We start from the raw sequence: 23640 nt of genomic DNA, 5'->3' as shown, positions 1-23640 counted from the left end.
CCCAGTGCCGCGTCGAGCGACGTCAGATAGAGAGGGAGACTCTGCCCAGGGCTTTTCAGCTCCTCCATGGCCTTCCAGACATGCATCAGTGTCATCCCACGCGGGCAGTTCATACGCGCAGGACCGTGATTCGGATGTGCCCACTAGAGTCTTCCAGGAGCCCCAGGCCCAGGACCCTGGCCCCCATCAGTGGTCATTCTGGACACCTTGGGCGTACCACCAGGCCCAAGGCGTACCTGTGATCCCATCCCGCTCTGTCCCGTCAGAGCACCGGGTGCCAGAGGCGACAGTTAGCCGTCCCCCTCCGACTGGTACGGAGGAAGCCCCGGTTCAGCCACCGGACTCCCAGATCCCACTGGAACAGGAGGTTGTCCAGGAGCACGAGCCCACGCAGGACCCGCTTGTCCCCGGCCTTTCTTCTTCCTCCTCGGGCCCTCCTCCAATCGACTTGAGGGCCCATCAGGACCTCCTGAGACGGGTGGCACTCAATATGAACCTCCAAGTGGAGGAAGTCTCGGAGGTAGAGGGATCCGGTCGTAGACATTCTGTCGGCTGACGCCCCCACTAGAGTGGCCCTACCGTTCATTCGGACGATCCAAGCCAATGCGGATACCATCTGGCAGTCTCCAGCCTCTATCCCGCCCGTGGCCAGGGGAGTCGAACGCAAGTACATGGTACCCTCCATGGGGTACGAGTACCTATATGTACATCCTCCCCCTTGCTCCCTTGTTCTCCAGTCCGTCAATGAGAGGGAACGCCATGGCCAGCAGGCACCAGCCCCTAAATCGAAGGAGGCTAGGCGAATGGACTTACTGGGCCATAAAGTGTACTCGGCAGGGACCCTGCAACTCCGCGTAGCAAACCAGCTTAGCTGCTACAATTACAACACCTGGGCGGCGGTGGGCAAATTTACGGAGTTGCTCCCTCAGGACTCCCGTCAAGAGTTTGCTGCCCTCCTGGAAGAAGGGAAGAAAGTGGCGAGAACTTCCCTCCAGGCCTCGTTGGATGCAGCCGACTCTGCTGCCAGGACTCTGGCCTCGGGTGTTGCCATGAGGCGCATTTCATGGCTCCAGGTGTCGGGCCTTCCCCCGGAGCTGCAGCATACTATACAGGACTTGCCCTTCGATGGCAAAGGCCTGTTCTCCGAAAAACTGACCCTAGGCTGCAAAGCCTAAAGAACAGCAGGGTCACTATGCGCTCTCTTGGCATGCACACGCCGATGACTCAGCACCGGCCTTTCCGTCCCCAGCCTCACCGCCCTTACCCTGCGCCTAGACAAAGACAGGACTTTGGCAGGAGGTGTGGCTGAGGCGGTCATAGGCGTCAGTCAGGGCCCCAAGGGGGCCAAAATCAGGGTCCCTCTAAACCACCAGCGGGGCCAAAGCCAAACTTTTTGAAGGCACGCCCGAGGACAACATACCAGTTATTACCCAGGATCCGTTCCCTCCCTTTTACAACCGCCTCTCCTTTTTCCTCCCTGCGTGGTCCCATCTAACCTCAGATCGTTGGGTCCTACGCACGGTGGAATTTGGGTACCGCCTCCAGTTTATTTCGCCCTCCCACCCTCCATCCTCGTCCCTCTTCAGGGACCCCTCACGAGCAATTCCTCTTGCAAGAGGTGCGGACGCTCCTCGCCATCGGAGCTATAGAGGAGGTACCAAAGGACGAAAGGGGCAAGGGGTTCTACTCCCGCTATTTCCTAATCCCCAAGGCAAAGGGAGGTCTCAGACCTATCCTAGACCTGCGGGAATTCAACAAATTCATGATAAAGCTGAAGTTCCACATGGTATCCCTGGGGACCATCATCCCATCCTTGGATCCCGGAGACTGGTATGCCGCCCTCAATATGAAGGACGCGTATTTTCACGTCGCCATTTATCCTCCACCCAGAAGGTACCTCCGGTTTGTGGCCAACCGTCAACATTTCCAGTTTACGGTCCTTCCGTTTGGCCTCTCTACAGCCCCAATACAGTATTGACAAAGTGCATGGCTGTAGTCGCCGCCTCCCTCCGCTGCCATCGGATACACCTTTTTCCGTATCTAGACGATTGGCTCATTCGAGGGACCTCCAAGGCCCAATTTACGCGTCATGTGGGCATCGTCAAGGACCTATTCCTGCGTCTAGGCCTGATGATCAATATAGAGAAATCCACTCTGATTCCCACGCAGAGAATAGAATTCATTGGGGCCATCCTGGACTCCAGTCTTGCCAGAGCCTGCTTACCTCAGCCTCGGTTTCAGGCGATGGCAACAATTTTATACAAGGTCTACGGAACTTCCCGACAACTTTGGCTCGCACTTGCCTAGGTCTTCTGGGTCACATGGCTGCCTGCACGTTCGTAACCAAACATGCCAGGCTTCACCTCCGTCCACTCTAATCGTGGCTAACCTCGGTATACCACCTGGGCAGAGACAGCATAGACATGATCGTCACGATCCCCCCGAGCATCCTAGGCTCCCTTGACTGGTGGTCGACGCCGTTTCCTCCGCCTCATCCCTCGGTGTCCCTGACGACGGACGTCTCGGCTGGGGTGCTCACCTTGGTCAGTTTCGCACTCAGGGCCTTTGGTCAGCTCAAGAGCTGGCCTTGCACATCAATGTCAGAGAGCTGAGAGCAGTCCGCCTTGCGTGCCAGGCATTCAGCAGCACCTACAAGGCCGTTGTGTCTCAGTGTTCACAGACAACGCAACGGCCATGTATTACATAAACAAGCAGGGAGGAGCACGGTCCTCCCCTCTCTGCCAGGAAGCCATCCAGCTCTGGGACTTCTGCATAGCCCAATCGATAGACCTGGTAGTGTCCTTTCTCCCAGGGGTCCGGAACACTCTGGCGGATCGCCTCAGCAGATCCTTCCTGTCTCACGAGTGGTCGATTCGTCCAGACCTTATCCATTCCGTTTTCCGGAAGTGGGGCTTTCCCCGCATAGACCTCTTGGCTTCTTGCGAGAACAGGAAGTGCCAGACGTTCTGCTCATTCCAAGGCCTCTCCCCGGGCTCGATCTCGGACGCTTTTCTGATGCTGTGGACGAGCCGACTGCTGTACGCTTTTCCACCGTTCCCGCTGGTTCACAGGGTCCTGCTAAAACTCCGCAGGGACAGAGCACACCTGATCGTGATCGCTCCAGCGTGGCCCAGGCAGCACTGGTACACCATGTTGCTAGACCTGTCGATAGCCAGTCCAATTCCCCTGCCTCTTCGCCCAGACCTCATAACGCAGGATCACGGCAGACTTCACCACCCAGACCTGCAATCCCTGCACCTCACAGCATGGCTGCTGCATGGCTAAACCGATCCGAGTTACATTGCTCTGCCTCGGTACAACAGGTACTCCTGGGTAGTAGGAAACCTTCCACTCAGTTAACATATCTGGCCAAGTGGAAGCGTTTCTCCTGCTGGTGCGAAACGCACAATGTTACTCCCACCAAGGTCCCGATCCATTCCATCTTGGACTACCTCTGGTCTCTCAAACAGCAGGGCCTGGCGGTGTCATCATTGAGGGTGCACTTGGCAGACATCTCTGCCTTCCACCCAGGGGAGAGTGGCCGCTCCGTATTCTCACGCCCTATGGTTTCTAGGTTCCTCAAGGGCTTGGAGCGCTTATACCCACAAGTTCGCCACCCCGCCCAAACCTGGGACCTCAACATGATTCTAACCAGACTTACGTCTGCCCCATTCGAGCCGCTGTCAACCTGCTCGCTGCTGTACCTGTCCTGTAAGACAGCTTTCCTCGTAGCCATTACATCAGCCAGACGAGTCTCTGAGCTTCAGGCTCTCACGGTGGACCCACCGTATACTGTGTTTCACAAGGACAAGGTGCAGTTGCGACCACATCCGGCCTTCCTCCCTAAGGTGGTGTCGGCCTTTCATATCAACCAGGATAATCTTGCTTCCGGTCTTCTTCCCGAAGCCACACTCATCGCAAAGGGAGCAACAATTGCACTCCCTAGACGTCCGTAGGGCGCTCGCATTTTATATCGAGCGGACAAAGCCCTTTCGTAAAACGCCCCAACTCTTCGTCACAGTGGCAGACCGAATGAAGGGCCTACCTGTCTCCTCCCAGAGGATTTCATCTTGGGTGACGTCGTGCATCCGCACCTGCTATAACTTGGCCCATGTTCCATCGAGCCACCTCACTGCACATTCCACCAGGGCTCAGGCTTCTTCTGCTGCCTTCCTGGCTCACGTTCCCATCCAGGAGATATGTCGCGCAGCTACCTGGGCCTCGGTCCACACCTTTGCCTCACATTATGCAGTGGTCCAGCAGTCCAGAGATGACGCAGCCTTTGGCTCAGCAGTTTTGCATTCTGCAACATCTCACTCCGACCCCACCGCCTAGGTAAGGCTTGGGAATCACCTAATTGGAATCGATATGAGCAAGCACTCGAAGAAGAAAAGACGGTTACTCACCTTTGTAACTGTTGTTCTTTGAGATGTGTTGCTCATATCCATTCCAGACCCGCCCTCCTTCCCCTCTGTCGGAGTAGCCGGCAAGAAGGAACTGAAGGGCCGTTGGGTCGGCTGGGGTATATATTCGGCGCTATAGCGGCGCCACTCCAGGGGGCGACCCAGCCAACCCACCGAGTGTTGCTAGGGTAAAAATCTTTCAACGAACGTGCACGCGGCGCGCGCGCACACCTAATTGGAATGGATCTGAGCAACACATCTCGAAGAACAGTAGTTACAAAGGTGAGTAACCATCTTTTTCTCACCTTAAATGTTTCAAACAGGTTGCAGAGTTTCTTGACAGTAAACTGCACCGCTTGCAGCTTAAATCTCCAGGGATTCCTTTTACAGGCTCACTTTTCTGCCTGGGCTCAGCTCCTGCCTCCACCAGCTTAGTTCCTTTGTTTCTTGGGTGGGGAGGCAGTGGAGAAGAGCCTTGATTAACTCGCTCCCCAGCCTTAAATAGGATTTGCATATGGCCGGAATCCTTTGTTTCCCATCCTGTGGAAAAATACCAGCAATGTAAGATCTCCTGTACCAGGTGACATGATCACATGACCATGCAGGCTCAAAGCAGCATCCCAGGAAACTTCTCAGGAAGGAGGGAGATTAGTATCTTCAAAGCCCTCTGGTCCATCCAGGCTGTTTCCATACTGTCTGGTAGGCATTCCCCAGGTGAAAACACAGTTTGTAGTTATTACTTAGTCAATATTTCTAATTTTAGATACAGAAATGATACATGCATACAAATTAAATAATAACATTCAGTAAATCATAACCTTTCCAATGATAAATGACCCATCTTGTATAAAACAGATCTTAGTTATGCCATATTCATATCATAACAATATTTCTATGAAGAATATGGGGTGTAATGTCACAGCTGCCACCGAGCTGGAGAAGATAGCAGAGGGTGACCAGGATGAGTTGCTTATGACTTTATTCTCTAGAGAGGCTAGAGGATCCAGGCCAATACCCTCCGAAAAAGCAACGACGTAGCTGAAGTAGACCCAGCCCTAGTGCGCGTGGCAGACTCGCACTAGACAAATACCTGATTTTTGTCAAAGGCAAAAGCCCTGGGCACCGTCTGCTGCTAATGAAGGCTCTGTCTCTAGATGCTGTCTCTGAACAGAGCACAGCAGAGACTCCCCAAAGGCGGCGGTAGGAGCCAGGAGCTGGAGAAGCATTTGGAGGAGAAGAATGCATGTGCTGGAGCCCTTGGAATCTCCTGGCTTTTGTTTGACTGTACCATTGCCAAGTACAGTCAAACAAAGGGAGACAAGGGGAGCTGAGCTAAGGGAGCCTCCCTTCTGATGCACTAACGTGAGTCCTGCAAAGGGCTTCCTGTATTCTTTGGTTTCAGTTGACATAAAGCAAAAATGTTGCTTTCTCAATATCTGACTCTCCTCAGAACCTCTCCTGTTCACACTCCAGCCACCCCCTTTTCCATGGTCTCAATCCTCCCTTCCTTTCTTTTTCAGTCACTCACAAGTAGCTTCAAGGATCTAAACCTAGCAGCAAGGCCTGTAGTAACTCTCCTCTTCCCCCGCTGGCCATGACACAATGGAACAGACCTGACTGAGTCTCAGTGGCGCTGAACCTAGCGGGAAGACTCGGGCTGCGTGCTCTGAGAGGCTGTGTAGATGCAGGGTGTGCTACAGTCACGCTAGAAGGAACGATCTTAACTCTCGTCAAGATAGGCTCATGCTCTGGGGCATTCATTCACCGTAGCTCAGACTTCCAGTAATCTCATCTCTACTGGAAAACAGCCCTGAACTTTCAGGGGGCGGGGAGTGTGACACACCTCACTACTTGCCACCGTTGTGCACAACATGCCAGTTCACGCACTGCAAAGAAACTCTCCTGGGGGGAGGCTAGGGGTGGTTGGATCTGTCTAGTTCCCCATGAGCTGCTTAATTCTGTGTCTGCTGCCATGAAGGTACGAGAGTGTGATTGCCACTCTGTGTGAGAATCTGGACTCCCTTGACGAGCCTGAGGCCCGGGCTGCCATGATTTGGATTGTGGGAGAATACGCGGAGCGAATTGACAACGCGGACGAGCTGCTGGAGAGCTTTTTGGAGGGCTTCCATGATGAGAGCACCCAGGTGATGGGATGGAGCTGGAAAGTCAGATGGACAGGGCTGGGGGAAGGATGGCTCAAAGGACTGAACATGGGTCACAGAGCTTGTTCTCTCTAGGTCGCTGCTTATCCTTTACGAAGAGACCTGGATCTTGAGCTGTCCTTTCCCCTAAGATGAGATTTGCAGGGCCAGCATGGGGGAAGCTTGCCTTGCTGCCGCTCGTGCTGTTCCTGTTCTCTGGATGAACTGAGGACTCTGATCTCCAGAGCTATCCCTATGTCACCTAAGACTGTGCAGTGTTTGTTATCCATTAACTTGTAAACTGCCTCCAGAGTTCTGTGAGTGGTCCCTGTGTGAATGTCTGTGGTGCTCATTTACAGGAGACTTAGCCAGTAAGCACAGATGTATTTTTAGTTTGTATGCTGTGCTGGGCGGTTGTGCTGAGCTGAGCAGTGTAATTACTTCATTTCCCTAAACACTTTTACCCCGTGGGATGCTCTTGAGAGTATGGCTTCTGCACCTTGCCCCCAGGCGATGGGATCTCAGTCAGTTCTCAGATCAGGACATGCCCACAATCACTTCTGCTGTGGTAAACTAAGGTCAAGGCAAAACAATTGAAACACTGGGTGTAGCTCTAGATTCTGCCTCTAGCCTGGAGGAGGCAGGGAGTGAGCTTGCGAGGCTGCCCTAACCCTAGGATTGTTTGGGGATTAATACAATGAACGGGGCCTGGGAGATGTAGAGTCTATTCCTGCCTCTGCCAGTGACATCCTTTGTGACCTTGGGCAAATCACTTAGCCCTTCTGTGTCTGTTTCCCATCTGTAAAATGGGGGTAATACTTCCCCGCAACACTCTGGAAGCGGGGGGATAAGCCTATTCACATTTATAAAATGCTTTGATACTGACATGGGGAAGAGGCCTGGAGAAAAGTCTATAAATAAACAAAGTATCCAAATAAACTGTATGTACCATAACATTTCAGATCAAGGGGAAGAGGGAAATTGACCATCCTCATGTGGGTGTGACGCGTAGGTTCTTTTTTTAAGCCAGGAGAGACTGTTCAGCTCATCCAGGGCCGCCCAGAGAATTCAGGGGGCCTGGGGTCTTCAGCGGCGGGGGTCCTTCCGCTCCGGGTCTTCGGGGCACTTCGGCGACGGGTCCCGGAGTGAGTGAAAGACCCACCACCGAATTGCCGCCGAAGACCCGGAGTGGAAGACGCTCTGGGTCTTCGGCAGTGGGTCCTTTACTCGATCTGGGTGTGTTCGGTGACACTGAGGGACCTGCCACCGAAGACCCACCGAAAACTCTCATGGGGGCCCCTGAAAACTCTCGTGGGGGCCCCTGTGGGCCCGGGGCCTGGAGCAAATTGCCCCACCTGCCCCCCTCCCGCCCCGCCCCCCCCCCCAGCTGTCCTGAGCTCATCTAGCCTGCCCTCCTGCATGCGCTGGCTCTAGAATTTCACCCCAGTTGTTCTCCCGTTGAACCTAATAACCTGTGATTGAACCTTCCGAGATTGTGGGCCTTAGCAGGTCTGAACAGGAGTGAGTGGTTTAAGGAGGCTGCTCTTCTGGCCTGTGACGGTCTTGTTGGTCTGTTGGCTGATGACTGTTGAAAGCATCCCCCACTTGTAGCTGGTCACCCTGGGTTAGAGTTTTCAACTGGTGCAGGCTTGTATCCGTGCACGATGGGAGTTGCATTTGCTGGTGGGGTGCACGTGCCGCCCATGGTCTGCCTGCTTCCTAACTCTCTCCTGCCTGCACTGTGCAGGTCCAGCTGCAGTTGCTGACTGCCATTGTGAAGCTCTTCCTAAAGAAGCCCACTGAGACCCAGGAGCTGGTGCAGCAGGTGCTGAGCCTGGCTACTCAGGTGTGTAACAAGCTCTTGCCTGTGAGAAAGGGGCAATTTGCTTTCTGGGTTTACCCATCACCTCCAAAACTAGGGGTGCTTTCAGACTAGCATTTATGGACAGTGTGGGGCTTGCTGTGTCAGAATGGGGAACGGCCTGGAATGGAGAGGGGCAAATAGTGGGAGGATTAGACAGAGGGTCTCCCCAGCCATTTAGCTATGCTCCAGAACCAGATGATGGTACAGATTATTCTAGAGAGCAGGTCTGCAGACAGTCTCTGGACTTTTGAGAGCAATGGAACAGCCATATGACTACCACACAGCTACATTTGATCAAACGTTGTCCTGGTGCCAACATAGTGGGAGATCTCTAGGCTGCCAGTTAGAATCCGTGAAGTCCTACTTCCCAGGGCTGCCTGGACTATAAAATCCCTCCAGCAGCAAGTCTTGGCCTTTGGCGGGGGGTGGATGATTGGGCTGTACTGAAGAACCACTGGGTATGGCTGTGAGGTAGCGGTAATGACTTTACATGGGATGGTGCTGCCACAATGAATCTTGCACCTTAATTGCTGATTTTACCCTCTAAGGACCCCTCTTCTGTTCTACACCCCTACAAAGAAAATGTCAGTCCCTTAGTTTCTCATTGAGTTGAGCCTCTTGGTGTCGGCTCTGATGCTGGAAACCATTTGATCCGACTGCCACAATAGGAGCTTTACACTCCGATGACATTCTGAGAGCCAGAGGCTAGAGCATTGCTCTGAATCATGGCAGGGCTACTGGAGAAGAGCTAGTGTGAGCAGCAAACATTTGCCTTTTCACCTAGTTGAGTCTGTTTAGTTTTCAGAGGATGAAGCACTCCTTCCAGCAGGAGCGGCAGAGCCGGGGCTTGTCCTTCACGGGGAATCCGTGGGATTAAAGGGAAGATTGGTGTGATAACTGCTATGAAATGTTCAGCAACTACGCAGGGGCAGCAGTAAAGCGCACTGACTCCCAGAGGGGGATTTCACTCAGTCCCTCGCCGCACGCTTGCCAGTGTAGACTGTCACTGTGTGTTTGAACCCCACTGTGCTAGGTGTTCTACACTCTGATTGTTGCCTTTAGGTGCTACTGCAATAGAAATGGTTAAACATGGATCCATGTTTAGGGCCCTACCGAATTCAGAGTCCATTTTAGTCAATTTCAGTCATATGATTTTAAAAACCCATAAATTTCATGATTTCAGCTATTTGAATCTGAAATTTCACGATGTTGTAATTGAAGGTGTCCTGACCCAAAAAGGAGCACTGGGGGGGCGCGGGTTGCAATGTTATTGATGAGGGAGTTGCGGTACTGCTACCCTTACTTCTGCGCTGCTGCTGGTGGTAGTGCTGCCTTCAGAGCTGGGCAGCTGGAGAGCGGCGGCGGCTGCTGGCCTGGAGCCCAGCTCAGAAGGCAGAGCCCACCTCCAGCAGCGGCGCAGAAGCACGCATGGCATGGTATGGTATTGCCACCCTTAATTCTGCACTGCTTCCTGCACAGCTGGCCCTTCAGGCAGCAGCCACCACTCTCAGGCCGCCTAGCTCTGAAGGCAGCAACGCAGAAGTAAGGGTGGCAATACCACAACCCCCCTAAAATAACCTTGTGACCCCCCTGCAACTCCCTTTTGTGTCAGGACCCTCAATTTGCACAATGCTGGTCTCCCCCATACAGATTTCGTGGTCCGTGACATGTTTTTCATGACCGTGAATTTGGTAGGGCGCTAATCATGTTAGTTGGAAGGGCTTTATGGAAACAGACAGAGGGTTTTCTTGGCTAGTTTTATGTATGATAGTTTTATGATTGATAGAAACCTCTCTACATGCAACTAAATGCTTTGGAGATTATCATGTGTGCTAAATAAGTCACTAATTAAACCTTTTAAAGCTTTTCAGTAATTCCCAGCTTTGATCTCCTCAGGAGCCCATTTTGTTCTCTGCTGCAGCATTACCACAAAACTGCTTACGACAGACTTCTTAAGAACAGGGAGGAGAGCTGCCTGTCTTTCTCTATCCCATGTTGTTTCCCCACTAAAGAATACGCACCAAAATGCTTACACCTTGCAGCATGTGTACAACGGGCAGAGTGATTATATTTTCTATTCTGCCCTCATTCCGTTACCAAATACCTGCAGCAGGATTTATGTCAGGGCAGTTGGCCTCTGTCCTGGAGGGACATTATTAATGCTGCTTCCTAGGCCAATGATTAGTAGTCTGTATGCTCTTCCCCTGCTAGATTCAGCCAACCCATGAATTGCTCTAATTGCTGCATTTCCCAAAGGACTCTGATAATCCGGACCTGCGGGACCGTGGCTACATCTACTGGCGTCTGCTCTCCACTGATCCTGTAGCTGCCAAGGAAGTGGTGCTTGCGGAGAAGCCCCTCATCTCCGAGGAGACAGACCTGATTGAGCCGACCCTGCTGGATGAGCTGATCTGTTACATTGGCACGCTGGCCTCTGTCTATCATAAGCCTCCCAGTGCCTTCGTGGAGGGGAGCAGAGGCATTGTGCATAAGAGCTTGCCTCCGCGGACAGGGTCGTGAGTACCTGGCATCTGTCTAGCTGCATCTAGCAGTCTCTTTCTGTTCCTTCTGTTGACTGTATCTGCCCTCTGCAGGCTCTACCTGGAAACTGCCAGCACTTGTTCATTTAGGCTGAGCAGTGCTGAGCCACACTCAGTCCTCCCCTTTCCAGGGATGGACTTCGCCATGGGGCCAAGTTACCCTCCATATTCTCAGCAGTACATGATCCCCTCGCAGGGTCTACAGAGACCACTGATGATCTCAGCATTGAGCTGAAGATCTTTGAGGTGCCATCTGGTGTTGGCTTCTGGTGCATGGCTTATATCTCTCCACTGGGGAGAGCGTCCCCCGCAGTAGTAAGTCAGCATAGATTGAAGTAAGTGGCCCCCTTTAGATCCAGTGTTCAGGATACACTTGCGAGTGGAAGACAGGTCTCTGATCAGTGTAATAATGCTGAAATATTGACCCTCTGGCTTGGGTTGGCTCTGGCTGGGAGAGACTCTCTCTCAATATTCCTTGCCCTAGCCTGTTGGAATGAAATCTGTTCCTTCTGCAGTGAGGCCCGATGTCTGTTAGGTCACCCAGATCTCCCTATGGTGTCACATGTTTCACCTTCTCTAACTCCCTCTGCAGGAGCGAAAGTGCAGAGAGCCCTGATGCAGCCCCGTCAGGAGCCCCCCCTTCAGAACAACCAGCTGTCATCCCAACTCAGGGTGACCTCCTTGGTGATCTCCTGAACCTTGACCTGGGCCCCCCAGTGAGCGGACCTCCTGTTGCTACATCCTCTGTGCAGATGGGGGCTGTGGATCTTCTTGGAGGTGGCTTGGACAGCTTGGTAGGTCATGGGTTTGCATGCCTGATTACTAATGGACAGTGCATTGGTTGTGAATCAAGGTATGTCCCTCGCTGATAGCTGTGCTCATCTGTCGTCTGTCTGTGTTAATAACCTAGACCACTATGGAGTATCTTGCTAATGATACACTAGGCTTCCGTCATCAGCTTAATGGTGAATCCAGGTCCATTCCAGTTGTATGTGCTCTAGCCTAGGTTCTTCCCATCCTGAGGCTGGGATTTGGACTTAGAGCACACCCAGCTTAATGGGAAGCAGTGGACACAGCATGATCTGGCTTCTAAACTGGCACACTTTCCCAGCAAGGCTGGAAATCCCTGACCTGGGCAGTCAATGTGTTGGCAGGGCACCCAGCACAAGAGGACTGGGAGTTGTTGGAGAGCCAGGCTGATGTCAAAATGGAGCGCTGGCTTGGCATGAAAGGCGGCTGGATTCCAAAGCTTCCTCTGAGCTATAGGCCTGTTACTGGTCTGACTTAAGGGCTGCTCACCTCTTTATTCTGTCACTAGCAAGCAGGTGCCATGGTAGTCCCTCCCTGATGTGGGAGGAAGGTCCCAGAAGGTCTGTAGTAGCCTATTTGTGAGCTGAAAAATCAGTTGCCAGAGAAATAACTAGTGTTCTGCTAGGGACCTTTTCAAAGGGGGTGTAGATCTGGCCCAAGTAACAAGTCAAGTTTGCTCAGTTTCCTGGGTTGGTGTCAGCCAAGTAGGGTATTGTTGTAAACAAACCAGAGCAGGGCTCTGCTCAGAGGTGCTCTAAGCTGGCAGAAACCTGTGGTGTCATCCAAGATGCAGGTTCCAAAGCTAAAAAGCACCAGCCAACACAGCACCTCCCTGGCTCTGTTCGTGTCCTGGGCTAGGGTCTCTCTGGAGACCTGTTGACTCCAGTGTTTCAGTCGCCCCCTGAATACTTATGCCAGTCTGTACTGAGTAGCACTGAAGATGGACTAATTTCTGTTCCCTCCCTCCCCTTCTCTTGTCTCCCTGTTTGTCTCTCTTCTCTCCTGGCTTGTGTGTCTGTGCATGTGGCTGGCTCTTCTCTTCACCTTGCCTGCTTCTGCTTGGAGATGGGAGACGAGTCTGAAGGGGTATGGATCAGCCCTTTTTACTAGCTCTCTGGAATATACCTAGCCAACCTCCCATGTGCTCCCCTCACCAATCCCTGCTCCCTGTCACAGTAGCATAGAAGGAACAGTTGGAGTTTGAGCTACTACATGCCTGGAGTGGGGTATGAAGAAAGGCCATCAGTTAGCTTAGTTCAAGGCCATCAGACCCATGTTTCATATAGTGCCGTCCCACTCAAATTGTAGCCAACTGCCTTAGACCCTTTGGGGCTCCCACTGGGAACCTGCTCCAGCACCCAGTACCCCACCTCCAAGGCAGCAGAGAAGAGAGAAACTTTGTTCTATGAGAGTGTCTGAGCTCCCCATCTCTTCTAAACTATCGGTCTCTCTGGCTGTCTCTGTCCGTGTCTCTGCTCTTGGTGGGTGTGTGTGACGCTTAGCTTGTTAGATGTTGGCAAAAAAAGCAGATCTGAAGCAGACCGTGAAATAACAAATGTGTCCCGATGACTCTAAGCTACAGGGCCTGCTAAGCAGTCTTGGAACAGTTCCTGACCCCACTTTTCGTCCAGTGCTTTTTAAAGATCCCCCATCTGGCCCGCTCTCTATTCGCCTGCCACTGCTCTCAGTGATGTTCCTGTTTCTTGTCTCTTTGCAGCTGAGAAGCGATGTAGGAGGCAGTCCTGCAGTGAGTGTGCATCTTCCATGTTTACCAGTCTGTCACATTTTGCACCTTCCTTTTTGTTCTCTCGTTTCTTTCATGGCACCCAGAGTAACTGGCTTCCTTGTTTCATACAGATGGGTGGCACCGGCTTTACAGCTCCCAGCACAGTGATGCCTGCAAACCTCGGGCCACCCCCCAGTGGTGGCTTGGGAGACCTCTTTGATCTGGCCGGTGGAGTGGGCACACTGTCAGGATCCCACGTAGCACCCAAAACAGTGAGTGGCACTGCCTGTCCTGACCTCCCATCCGAGGCTTTGGCTCTAGCTATCTGGGCTCTAACGTTGCCAGGTTGTATGGACTGCTGCTATTAAAGATCAACATAGGGTGGGGATCCACGGGCAAGTCGTAAGCTGCCCCAAGCTGGTAGAACGTGGGGATGCGCCAGGAAGGGGGTGAAGTGTAAATCCTCAGGTGAAATTGTGGAGAGTTATGTCCAGCAGTCTGTAGCGACACATGGAGGATGTTCAAGGGTGACATATACATGAATGTGTTCTAGATATCCTCTGTGTGTCCAGGCGGGTAAGTCGATCAACAGGGTGCCTCCCCAGCCTAGAACAGCTGGTGGTGGGACAGTCTGGAGACTCCCTCCTTTGAGGAGGGGCTGCCACTTGTTAGGCCTCAATGAGGGTTGATCCCAGAGGATCCTGCATCCCTAGAAACCTGAGCCTATCTGTGCATAGAGGCAGCACCAGTGACCTTGCCAGTTCTCACCTGCAGTCCCTTGCAGGTGTTCACACCCTGGCCCACATTAATGACTCCTTCCAAGAGCCGGTCACTGTACTGGGAAGATGTGACAAAAAGGGCCTGGGTCCCCATGGGCTAGAAAGTGCCTGTTCCTTCGCAGTGAGGTTACATGCATGTCTGGTATGTTCCCTGCCTTTGCGAGCTGGAGGAGAGCCAGGGAATCTTGATTTTAAATCCTTAACTTCCTACCTGTAGCAGTAAAATGTTAGACTTGCAGGTGGACTGTCTGACTCTGTGCTGTCCTGACAGGTCAGGAGCTCCTGCTGTTGAGACCTGGACTCCTAAGTCCAGTTTAGCTCCTCTATGATAGGCAGTTCACCTTGTGTTTCAGATCATGTCAAAATAATTTTCTTCTGTCTTCACATAATGTAGGTTTGGCTCCCAGCCATGAAGGCCAAGGGCCTGGAGATTTCTGGTACGTTCAGCCGCCAGGTGGGCGCCATCTCCATGGATCTCTTACTAACTAACAAGGCCTTGCAGGTCATGTCTGACTTTGCCATCCAGTTCAACCGTAACAGGTAAAATACCTGCTGGGCTGCTAGTGCATCCAGTGCACTATGCATCCAGTGAGCAGGAGTCTGCTCAGCCTGGGGAGGGATGCCCTCTTTGACAGTGTGGAATATGGTTGGAAGCAAGGGGTGAGCTGTCTGCAGAGCTCCTTTTGGCCCATTGATATGGGAGCACAGTTGATTGAACTTGGCAGCGGCAAAACCTGTAAGCCCCTGGCCTGGCAGGTGGGTCTGTTGCTAGTTCTGGAAGATCAGTGGTGCTGTACCAATCATATGCTCATGAGATCTAAGCTCAGAAAAGACCTTAGGATGGGAACAGCTTTGGCAAGAGAAGTGCTGGTGTGTGCCCTGGGTGCTGTCGGGGTGGAAGGGGCTGTGTGCACTGCACACGGCATATCTCCTGCTGGCCAGTACCCGTGACTTTACAGCCTGTCCTGTTGGGGTAGCAGGCAATGGTGGATGTGCAAAGGGCAGTGGGCCTGTCTATACAAACACATAATCTACCCCATGTTAACCTGCTGTAAAGTAAATGTCTATGTGGAGCCTGCTGCTGTGCACTAAAAGCTCCATTGTTCACTTTGGTGTATACTCCCATTTCAAAGTGGAATCGGTCTGTAGTGAGCTCTGATCTACTCCGCTTTGAAGTGGAAGCAGGTCAAAGCAAAAAGTGGGACTTTTAGTGTACTGCAACAGGGTCCATGCGGACTGTCAAGGTTCCTTCCCCACTCTGAACTCTAGGGTACAGATGTAGGGACCTGCATGAGAACCTCTAAGCTTAATTACCAGCTTAGATCTGGTTTTACTGCCACCACCCAAATCCTTTAAGAGTTATTTGAGAAACTCTGTCTACCTTCCCCCCAGACAATCTCCCTCCCAGTAGCCTTGAGAGACTTCTCCACCAAGTTCCTGGTGGACACAGATCCAACCCCCTGGATCTTAAAACAAGGAGAAATTAACCATTCCCCCTCCTTTCCCCCCACCAGTTCCTGGTGAGTGCAGATCCAACCCCCTTGGATCTTAAAACAAGGAGAAATTAACCATTCCCCCTCCTTTCCCCCCACCAGTTCCTGGTGAGTGCAGATCCAACCCCCTTGGATCTTAAAACAAGGAGAAATTAACCATTCCCCCTCCTTTCCCCCCACCAGTTCCTGGTGAGTGCAGATCCAACCCCCTTGGATCTTAAAACAAGGAAAAATTGATCAGGTTCTTAAAAAGAAGGCTTTTAATTAAAGAAAGAAAGGTAAAAATCATCTCTGTAAAATCAGGATGGAAAATAACTTTACAGGGTAATCCGATTCATAGAGCCCAGAGGAACCCCCTCTAGCCTTAGGTTCAAAGTTACAGCAAACAGAAGTAAATCCTCTTAGCAAAAAGGAACATTTACAAGTTGAGAAAACAAAGATAAAACTAACACGCCTTGCCTGGCTGTTACTTACAAGTTTGAAATATGAGAGACTGGTTCAGAAAGATTTGGAGAGCATGGATTGATGTCTGGTCCCTCTTAGTCCCAAGAGCAAACAACCCCAAAACAAAGAGCACACAAACAAAAGCCTTCTCTTCCCCCCCCCCCCCCAAGATTTGAAAGTATCTTGTCCCCTTATTGGTCCTTTGGGTCAGGTGTCAGCCAGGTTACCTGAGCTTCTTAACCCTTTACAGGTAAAAAGATTTTGGTGTCTCTGGCCAGGAGGGATTTTATAGAATCGTATACAGGAGGGCTGTTCCCTTCCCTTTATAGTTATGACATGGACGCTTAGAGCATGGTAGGTAGTGCAAAGTAGATCTACGCCCCAGCTTGTTGCAAATGGAGTGTTTCTATAGTCAAGCCCTAAAGGAAAAGCAGTGACCACGTGTCCACCAACTTCTGGGAAGCAGAGCCTGCATTTTTCCTTTAGTTATTCTAGGGCCATCACTGCTCCTCTTGCATTACAGCCTGGGGGAGTCCAACCATCTAGGGAAGCTAAACCTCAGAGTCATCTTGGTGCTCAGCAGAGGTTCAGGCTGGACAAGCACTAGAAGGAAGTGGTTGTGGAGCCAGAGGGCAGGGGTGACCACGTAAAGCCTGGGTAGATAGCACATCCTGTAGTCCCTTCAAGGTAGAAACAGCCTCATGTGATGATCCTTCTCTCCCTGAGTGCCCATGGTGATGAGTAAACCTGAGCCTCTAAGAAGTTGACTGAAGAGGCTGGCCTTCAGTTAAGAATAGAGATTGAACGAGACCCCCACTGTTGCTGGTAACGGGTCCTCCTCGTTAGCCGTGTGTCTTCTGCTAAGCTGAATAACGCTCCCTGTGTGTCCAAAGGAGCGAAAGGCACTCCAGCCCTGGCTCACAGGGTGGCTGAGGGCTCTGGAGTTGTCTCTACTAGTATGAGGTTGCCTAGAAATAAAGATGCAGGGTCTCAGAGTTTGGATACTTGCCAATGCCCCATACCCACCATGGTTGAGATGTAACGGGTTTGAATCAACAACCTGTGATGGTCAGACATGCCATGCTCTGCTTTGACTGTGAATGATCTGGTGTGTGGCTGTTGAACGTGCAGAGGATTTGAATGGAGTGTGGGAGAGGTAATGATGCCGCGTGAGTGCCCAGCATAGGCAGACAGAGAGGAAGGAAGGAGTTGCAGAGTGTGAGCAGACAGGCTATCGGTGTGGTTTAGTGTCCCTGAGCACATCACAGGCTGAAATTGCACAGGCCAATCTGCTATGCTGCCAGATCAGCAAGGAGGAAATGCTTACAAGCTGGTGTGTGCGCAAGGAGATTTGACGTGTGCTGCCATTAGCATCCTCCCACCACCTGGCAGGAAACTTACAACAAGCAACAGAAATCCTAGCAGCTGCCTTTCTCTTTCCACTAACTCACTCTCTTTGGGGTGTCCCCACAGCTTCGGCCTGGCGCCAGCTGCTCCTCTTCAGATCCATGCCCCTCTTGCTCCGAACCAGACTGTGGAGATCTCCCTCCCTCTGAACACAGTTGGCTCTGTCATGAAGATGGATCCTCTCAACAACCTCCAGGTGAGGCTGTGTGGGGGAGGCAGCTGAAAGCAGCAGGGATGTGCTGGTGGCCTTCGCTCCCAAGTGCACACAAGCCTCGTTAGTGGACCAGTCTGAATGGCACAGTCAGGATGGAATGGGCAAGGAGAGTCAGAGCGGAGAATCTGAAACTCGTACCAGCAGCCATGCATGTAGGCACTGGCCAGTCCTCTGAGGGAGCTGGACTCTACAGAGGAAGTTTAGTTGGGGGAGCAGGAAGGGAAGCTGGGATGAAATGGGTAATGCCAGAATATTGAGAGAGGATGTGGAGAGATGCAATATTTCCCTGCTGCCTTCTCTCTTTCTCCAGGAAAAGGGAAACCTCGTTCTGGTCCAGTGTCAAGCTCTGATGCAGACTGGTTTCTCTGCTTACAGAACAGGGAGCCCTTCTCAGCATATGGCTAGGCCAAGAGATGCAGCTGAATACACTCTCCCAGCTTCACAAAGTGCTAGCAGTCAGTACCCAGGCTTGGCCTGAGGAAGGAGACTCAACTGATCTTTCTGCTCCTGCTACTGAATGGGAATGGGGTCTAAGAGGAGGATAATGACAGTGGAGTGTAAGATTGTAGGTGTGGGACTGGCTGCTGTTCTCCAGTTTTATTACAGTTCTGCTCTTCAGGCAAATAATGCTGGCAGTGCTCAGCCACTGTGAGCAACCATGTGACCAGTTTAACTCTTTGCCTAGGAGATTAAGGGCTGGGATTAGAACTCAGGAGTTCTTGGTTCCCAGCTCTGTGCTGATTCCACTAGACCCTGTGCCTTGCGTCCAATACACCCGGTCACGTCGGGTTTCACCTGTGAACTGCCTTCCTGGGCTCGGTCGGGAAAAGCAGCTAACACCCTCTGTCCCCTTGGTACCAGGTTGCAGTGAAGAACAACATTGATGTGTTCTACTTCAGCACCTTGTACCCACTGCACATCCTCTTTGTGGAAGATGGGAAGATGGGTGAGTTGATGGGATTCTCTGTCCTGGACTTGGGGGAGAAGGTAACGAGACAGGGTGTGGGTGAGTGAGTAAACGGAAGAGGGGAGGTAGGAAGAGATCTCCTGGAGGCAGTACAGAAATGTTGCCTGTATAGATGCAATTCCACTGCTGATCCTTAGCTGATGCCGTGTCCTGTTCAGGTGGAATCCTCAGTGTGGTATTTCTAGCCCTGGAGTTCATGACTCTTGGGACTCATTTTAAGAGAAATGAAGAGAATGAATCTGGGAATGTCACACCGCAGGGCTGAGCTCTGATGAGCAGGGCAGGAGGCGTCGAAGCCTCAGTAAGCCTGGAGTTAGGGCTGAATTGCCCCTTACCAAGCCATTGGTCCTCGCTGCTTTTCTCTTCCACCACTTTCCACAGCAGGGCTTGGGAAAGGACTGGAGACAGTTACTGAGCATAACTAGAGCCAAGCCCCACTTTCATCTGATTCTGACCCTTCTAGGAGTCCTCTAGAATGCAACGTGTGTGTGTGAGAGAAAAATATACACGTGTGCGCACACCTGTCTACGCAAGACACTACAACCATGCTGAAAAATTAAGCAAGGATATAGCAGAACAGTGCTAAATTCAGCTGTGTTCCAGTACAGTTCAGCCCCCATTGTTCAAGGCCTGGATTGTACAGGCATGTTTTTCTTGAATCCATTACTGTTTTCTTCTTCTACTGAAATACTTTAAACAGGGTTAACCTATGCTTTGGCAATTAAACTAAACTGAATTAAAGCCACTTTATTCTGAATGAGTGTCCACGCAGGGGTTTAACACAGTTTAGCTAATCCACTTTCAATTCACACATTTAGTTAATCTGGATTAATTTTCCAAGTATCCCCATGTAGACAAGTCCTAAGGGAATAAAGTACTGATGCTGACTTCCTTCCATAGATTGCTGGAGGCTACTCCCTGTGGGTGTCTGTGGAAAGGAGGGGAATCCTTCCTTAAGGGGCTTGGGCAGAGTTGTTTGTCTGGAGCTGATGTGCAAGTGAGGTGGCTGATCCCACAGATTTCACGCTGTGTACCTACTTGTCTCCTCCTCCAGAGCGGCAGATGTTCCTGGCCACCTGGAAGGACATTCCAAATGAGAATGAAGCCCAGTTCCAGATCAAAGATTGTCCTCTCAGTGCAGGTGAGCTCCAGTAGTTCAGCTCCTTCAAAACGGGGCCCAAACTCAGCTTAGTGTTGAGTTGAGTTGGTTTGGGCTGTACCTAGTGTCTGCAGGCTGTAGAAACCTGTTGGTTGGAATAATCCACATCTATAGAGCCAAAAGCAATACTTTATCAAAGGCAGCACCAATTGCTCCCCACCCTCTGGCTCTGATTTCCTGTGGAGTGACAGCAGGTGTTGCCAAGCAGAGAGAACTTGACTTGATTAAGAGTCAGCAGAGTAGATCACTGCTTTGTAATGCGCCCATGAAGCCCTGTCAAACCAGGGAGCTCACTGAATGCTCCAGTGCTGCCCCTTCCTGCAGAGAGCTGGTGGGCAAACAGGTCCCTCCCTGCAGCCCAGTGAGGTTCTTTCTGCAGTGACCCATTAGCGCCTGAATTACCTGCCCCTTGCCAAAGCAGAGACCGTGAATTGTGCCATAGTGTGTCTGACAGTTCTGGATCAGATAAACTCCTGCTGTGTAATCAGAGAGCAGGTCTGGTTTCATTTCCTCCCACACCTCTGTATCCTCTTGTGTCCAAGCAGCTGTGGCTGCCTTGACTGGATGGGATTGTTAGTCCTTGTTTTCTGCCTCGGGTCAGATGTCTGTTCTGAGACAGCAGGAATCAAGAGGGTGAAAAACCAATGCAGACCAAATCCCTTTGTCCCTGCTGCTTGGTCCAGTGCAGCACAATGGACTGACCTTTACGAAATGAAAGGTAGAGGAGACTGAGTGGCTGAGAGACTTGGTAACAAGATACAGAGCATTTCACCTCTGAGCTGTTAACTGTAATCCAGCTTGGGACAGAAGTGAACAAATGCTATTGCCACTCAGTAATGGTTGCCTGAAATGAGCTGCCCTTGCATTCACCTAGAGACTTGTGCCTCTGTCCCAAAAGCCACAAACACCAGGCGGTGTTTAAATGGAGCCCTTCTCAGGGTGCTAGGAAATAGTGACTTGACCCTGTCTGTGGGAGGCCCAGCTAAGCTCAGCCCAGCTCCTCCCTTTGAGTCACTATATGGCATAAGGATGCTGGCTTCAAGGCTTGCTCATCCTTAGGAGGAGTCTGTTAAGGAAACTGCAGGTAAAGTCTCAGCTTCTTCCACCATAAGTCTGCAGTGAATGATACAGAGAATATGTTTATGTATGTAGTAGTGCTGTGGATTTGCTTGGACAATATACTTGCCTATGAGTCGCTCGTGGGGGGAAGGTTGGCGTACAAGTCAGGGGAGCAGAGCAGCTGTTTTTGCAGCTTAGTGCCATGTGCTAAGAGAAACAGAACCCTGAATTTGGGTTTTGGCCGGTAAACAAAAGGAACCGATCGTCACATATTTGGCTTTAAATTCAAAGACTTCACACAGACTCTTACTGATCTGGGATCTCAATCCTCTTTTAAGCAAGGTATGTGTGTTCCAGGCCTTCTAACCAGAAACAGCTGGTTCCTGCAGCACACTGCATGGTGACATCCAGCTGCTCCTGTCCATAGCAACCCAGCTGCCTCTGTCTGTCCACACAGATGCTGTTAGCAGCAAGCTCCAAGGCAGCAACATCTTCACTGTAGCCAAGAGGAACGTAGAGGGCCAAGACATGCTGTACCAGTCTCTCAAACTGACCAATGGAATCTGGGTCCTGGCAGAGCTACGAATCCAGCCCGGCAGTGCCGGCTTCACGGTAAGACCAGCTCCTCCCTCCTGTTCCGAAACAGGCCGGCCCGCGGGGCTGCCGTCGCTCCTCCCTCCTGTTCCGAAACAGGCCGGCCCGCGGGGCTGCCGTCGCTCCTCCCTCCTGTTCCGAAACAGGCCGGCCCGCGGGGTTGCCATCGTATTTCAGAAACAAGGGACTGTTCTCTTAGCACTCCCACCCACCTCACACTAAGCAGGACTCACCTCCATTGGCCAGGTTATTTCATGCTGCTTTTTACATCACTCAGCAACTCCCCATCTTGTTGGACAGAGGTGAAGAAATAAGGGGCGTCCCTTGTAATTAGGGACTGTTAGCAGCCCTACTGGTACTCCTCAAGACACCAGGCTTGTTCCCTGCCTCCTCTGCTTGGAAATCTGCATCAGGGCCAACTTTCTCTTTCAGTAAACAGCAGCCTTGTGTTAGTGTGTGAGAACGGGTGGTGTCATTGGCCAGTCTGTCTTGTTGTTAAGCTGGGTGATCTGCATAATGGTGATGGGGCAAGGGGTTAACCTGAGCTCGGCTTTCCCTGGCCCTTGTACAGGTGCTCATTGGAATGGGCTGTGATCTGGCTGGTGGGAGAATGTCTTTAGGAAGACCGGACTCCTAACTGGGCCCATAGGACTGGAGTGAGCTGCAGGCTTGGAAGTTTTCTGTTTCCCTTTTTACTGTGTTAATTCTGATTCTTCTTCGAGTGATTGCTCCTATGCATTCCAGTTAGGTGTGTGCGCGCCGCGTGCACGTTCGTCGGAAGATTTTTACCCTAGCAACACTCGGTGGGTCGGCTGGGCGCCCCCTGGAGTGGCGCCGCTATGGCGCAGGATATATACCCCTGCCGCCCCATCCGCCCCTCAGTTCCTTCTTACCGCCCGTGTCGGTCGTTGGAACAGTGGAGCGCGGCTTAGCTGTCCTCCACTTCCCTAGCTACTCGTAGTTTCTCTCGTTAATTATAGTTCAGTTTTATATAGTTGTAGTTAACTTTATTCGTTTGTAATATAGTTAGTGTATTTAATTTACAGGGGTTCGGGGATTATCCCCTTCCCCGCACCCGGTGCCGGGTACGATGCCCGGCCCACAGGGTTTTACAACGCTCGGCCGGCCACAAGCGATGCCGACAAGAGATCCTCTCCTAAGTGCCTCGAGGAATCTCAACTAACAGATAAGTGCCGCATTTGTGAGGCCTTTAATCCGAGAACAAAGGGGAGCGGGACTTTCGTCCCAAGCAGCTCCTGAGGGAGGCAGCTCTTGCTCCTCCGCTCTCGGCACCGAGCGCTGGTTAGTCTTCAAGGAGCGCTCCCTTGGCACCGGATCGCCGGTACCGCCAAGGCCTCCCGGCACCGGCCATCGCCGGCACCGACGTCCACTCGGCACGGATCCCTCTCCTGGAGGATGAAGAGGCACAGGACTCCTGCTGCGTCCGAGCCGCCTGCTCCGCAGCCTGAGCGCTTTGCTAAGTCAGATCGCCCGGCACGGATATCTGCCGTGGCACCGACAATATCGGCACCGTCGCCTCCGGCTATGCAAGAGCCGTCGAGTCCGGTGCTGGAACGCTCCCCGGTACGAGCCGTGGTTGAGCTCGCTATTAAGCTGCGTCAGATCCGCCTGCTCCGCAGCCCAAGCGCTATACTGAGTTGGACCTCCCGGCACTAATACCTGCCGTGGCACCGACAATGTCGGCACCATCGACCCCGGCCACACAAGAGCTGTCTAGTCCGGTGCCGGAAAGCTCCCCAGCGCGAGCTGTGGTCGAGCTCACTATTCCCTCCACGCCAGAGACAGTTTCCATGGCGAGGGAGCTGATTGCAATGACAGCGGCTACGCTGCCTTAACCCCTGGCACCGCCGGGGCGGGTTATATAGTCGATCGGCAAGCCTGCCTTGATCAGACCACCCTCCGTCGGCACCGCAGAGCGGCACCGTTCACGATCGCGGTTCTGCAGACGTTCTCGGTCCCGTATCCGATCGAGGTCCCGACGCCGCTCACAGTCTTGGCACCGTTCTCCATTTCGGTACC

At 52.1% G+C, this 23640-nt stretch overlaps 1 protein-coding gene and 1 non-coding gene across 6 annotated transcripts in view; both read left to right on the top strand.

Moving 5' to 3' along the window:
• Window positions 1-23640, top strand: part of AP1B1 (adaptor related protein complex 1 subunit beta 1) — an 83773-nt gene that overhangs the window by 51810 nt on the left and 8323 nt on the right. For 2 of the 5 annotated variants that reach the window (XM_044989757.1, XM_044989758.1), the window contains exons 11-22: window positions 6382-6547; window positions 8292-8390; window positions 10665-10924; window positions 11541-11742; window positions 12824-12844; window positions 13476-13505; window positions 13616-13756; window positions 14658-14803; window positions 17674-17803; window positions 18683-18767; window positions 19843-19929; window positions 21464-21618. In XM_044989757.1, the coding sequence (XP_044845692.1) occupies window positions 6382-6547; window positions 8292-8390; window positions 10665-10924; window positions 11541-11742; window positions 12824-12844; window positions 13476-13505; window positions 13616-13756; window positions 14658-14803; window positions 17674-17803; window positions 18683-18767; window positions 19843-19929; window positions 21464-21618 (1522 nt within the window). The remainder of the gene's footprint in view (window positions 1-6381; window positions 6548-8291; window positions 8391-10664; window positions 10925-11540; window positions 11743-12823; window positions 12845-13475; window positions 13506-13615; window positions 13757-14657; window positions 14804-17673; window positions 17804-18682; window positions 18768-19842; window positions 19930-21463; window positions 21619-23640) is intronic. The other 3 variants (XM_044989760.1, XM_044989761.1, XM_044989759.1) reach the window with 2 other exon arrangements.
• On the top strand, window positions 16887-16986 carry LOC123351317. Its single transcript, XR_006574005.1, has one exon. It is a non-coding gene; the product is annotated as a small nucleolar RNA SNORD125 (small nucleolar RNA).

This window comes from Mauremys mutica, chromosome 16 (genome assembly GCF_020497125.1).
Source record: "Mauremys mutica isolate MM-2020 ecotype Southern chromosome 16, ASM2049712v1, whole genome shotgun sequence".
In the NCBI taxonomy this organism is placed as follows: domain Eukaryota; kingdom Metazoa; phylum Chordata; order Testudines; family Geoemydidae; genus Mauremys; species Mauremys mutica.
The sequence above is the reverse complement of the archived record's forward strand: the minus strand, read 5'-3'. Positions and strand labels throughout refer to the sequence as shown.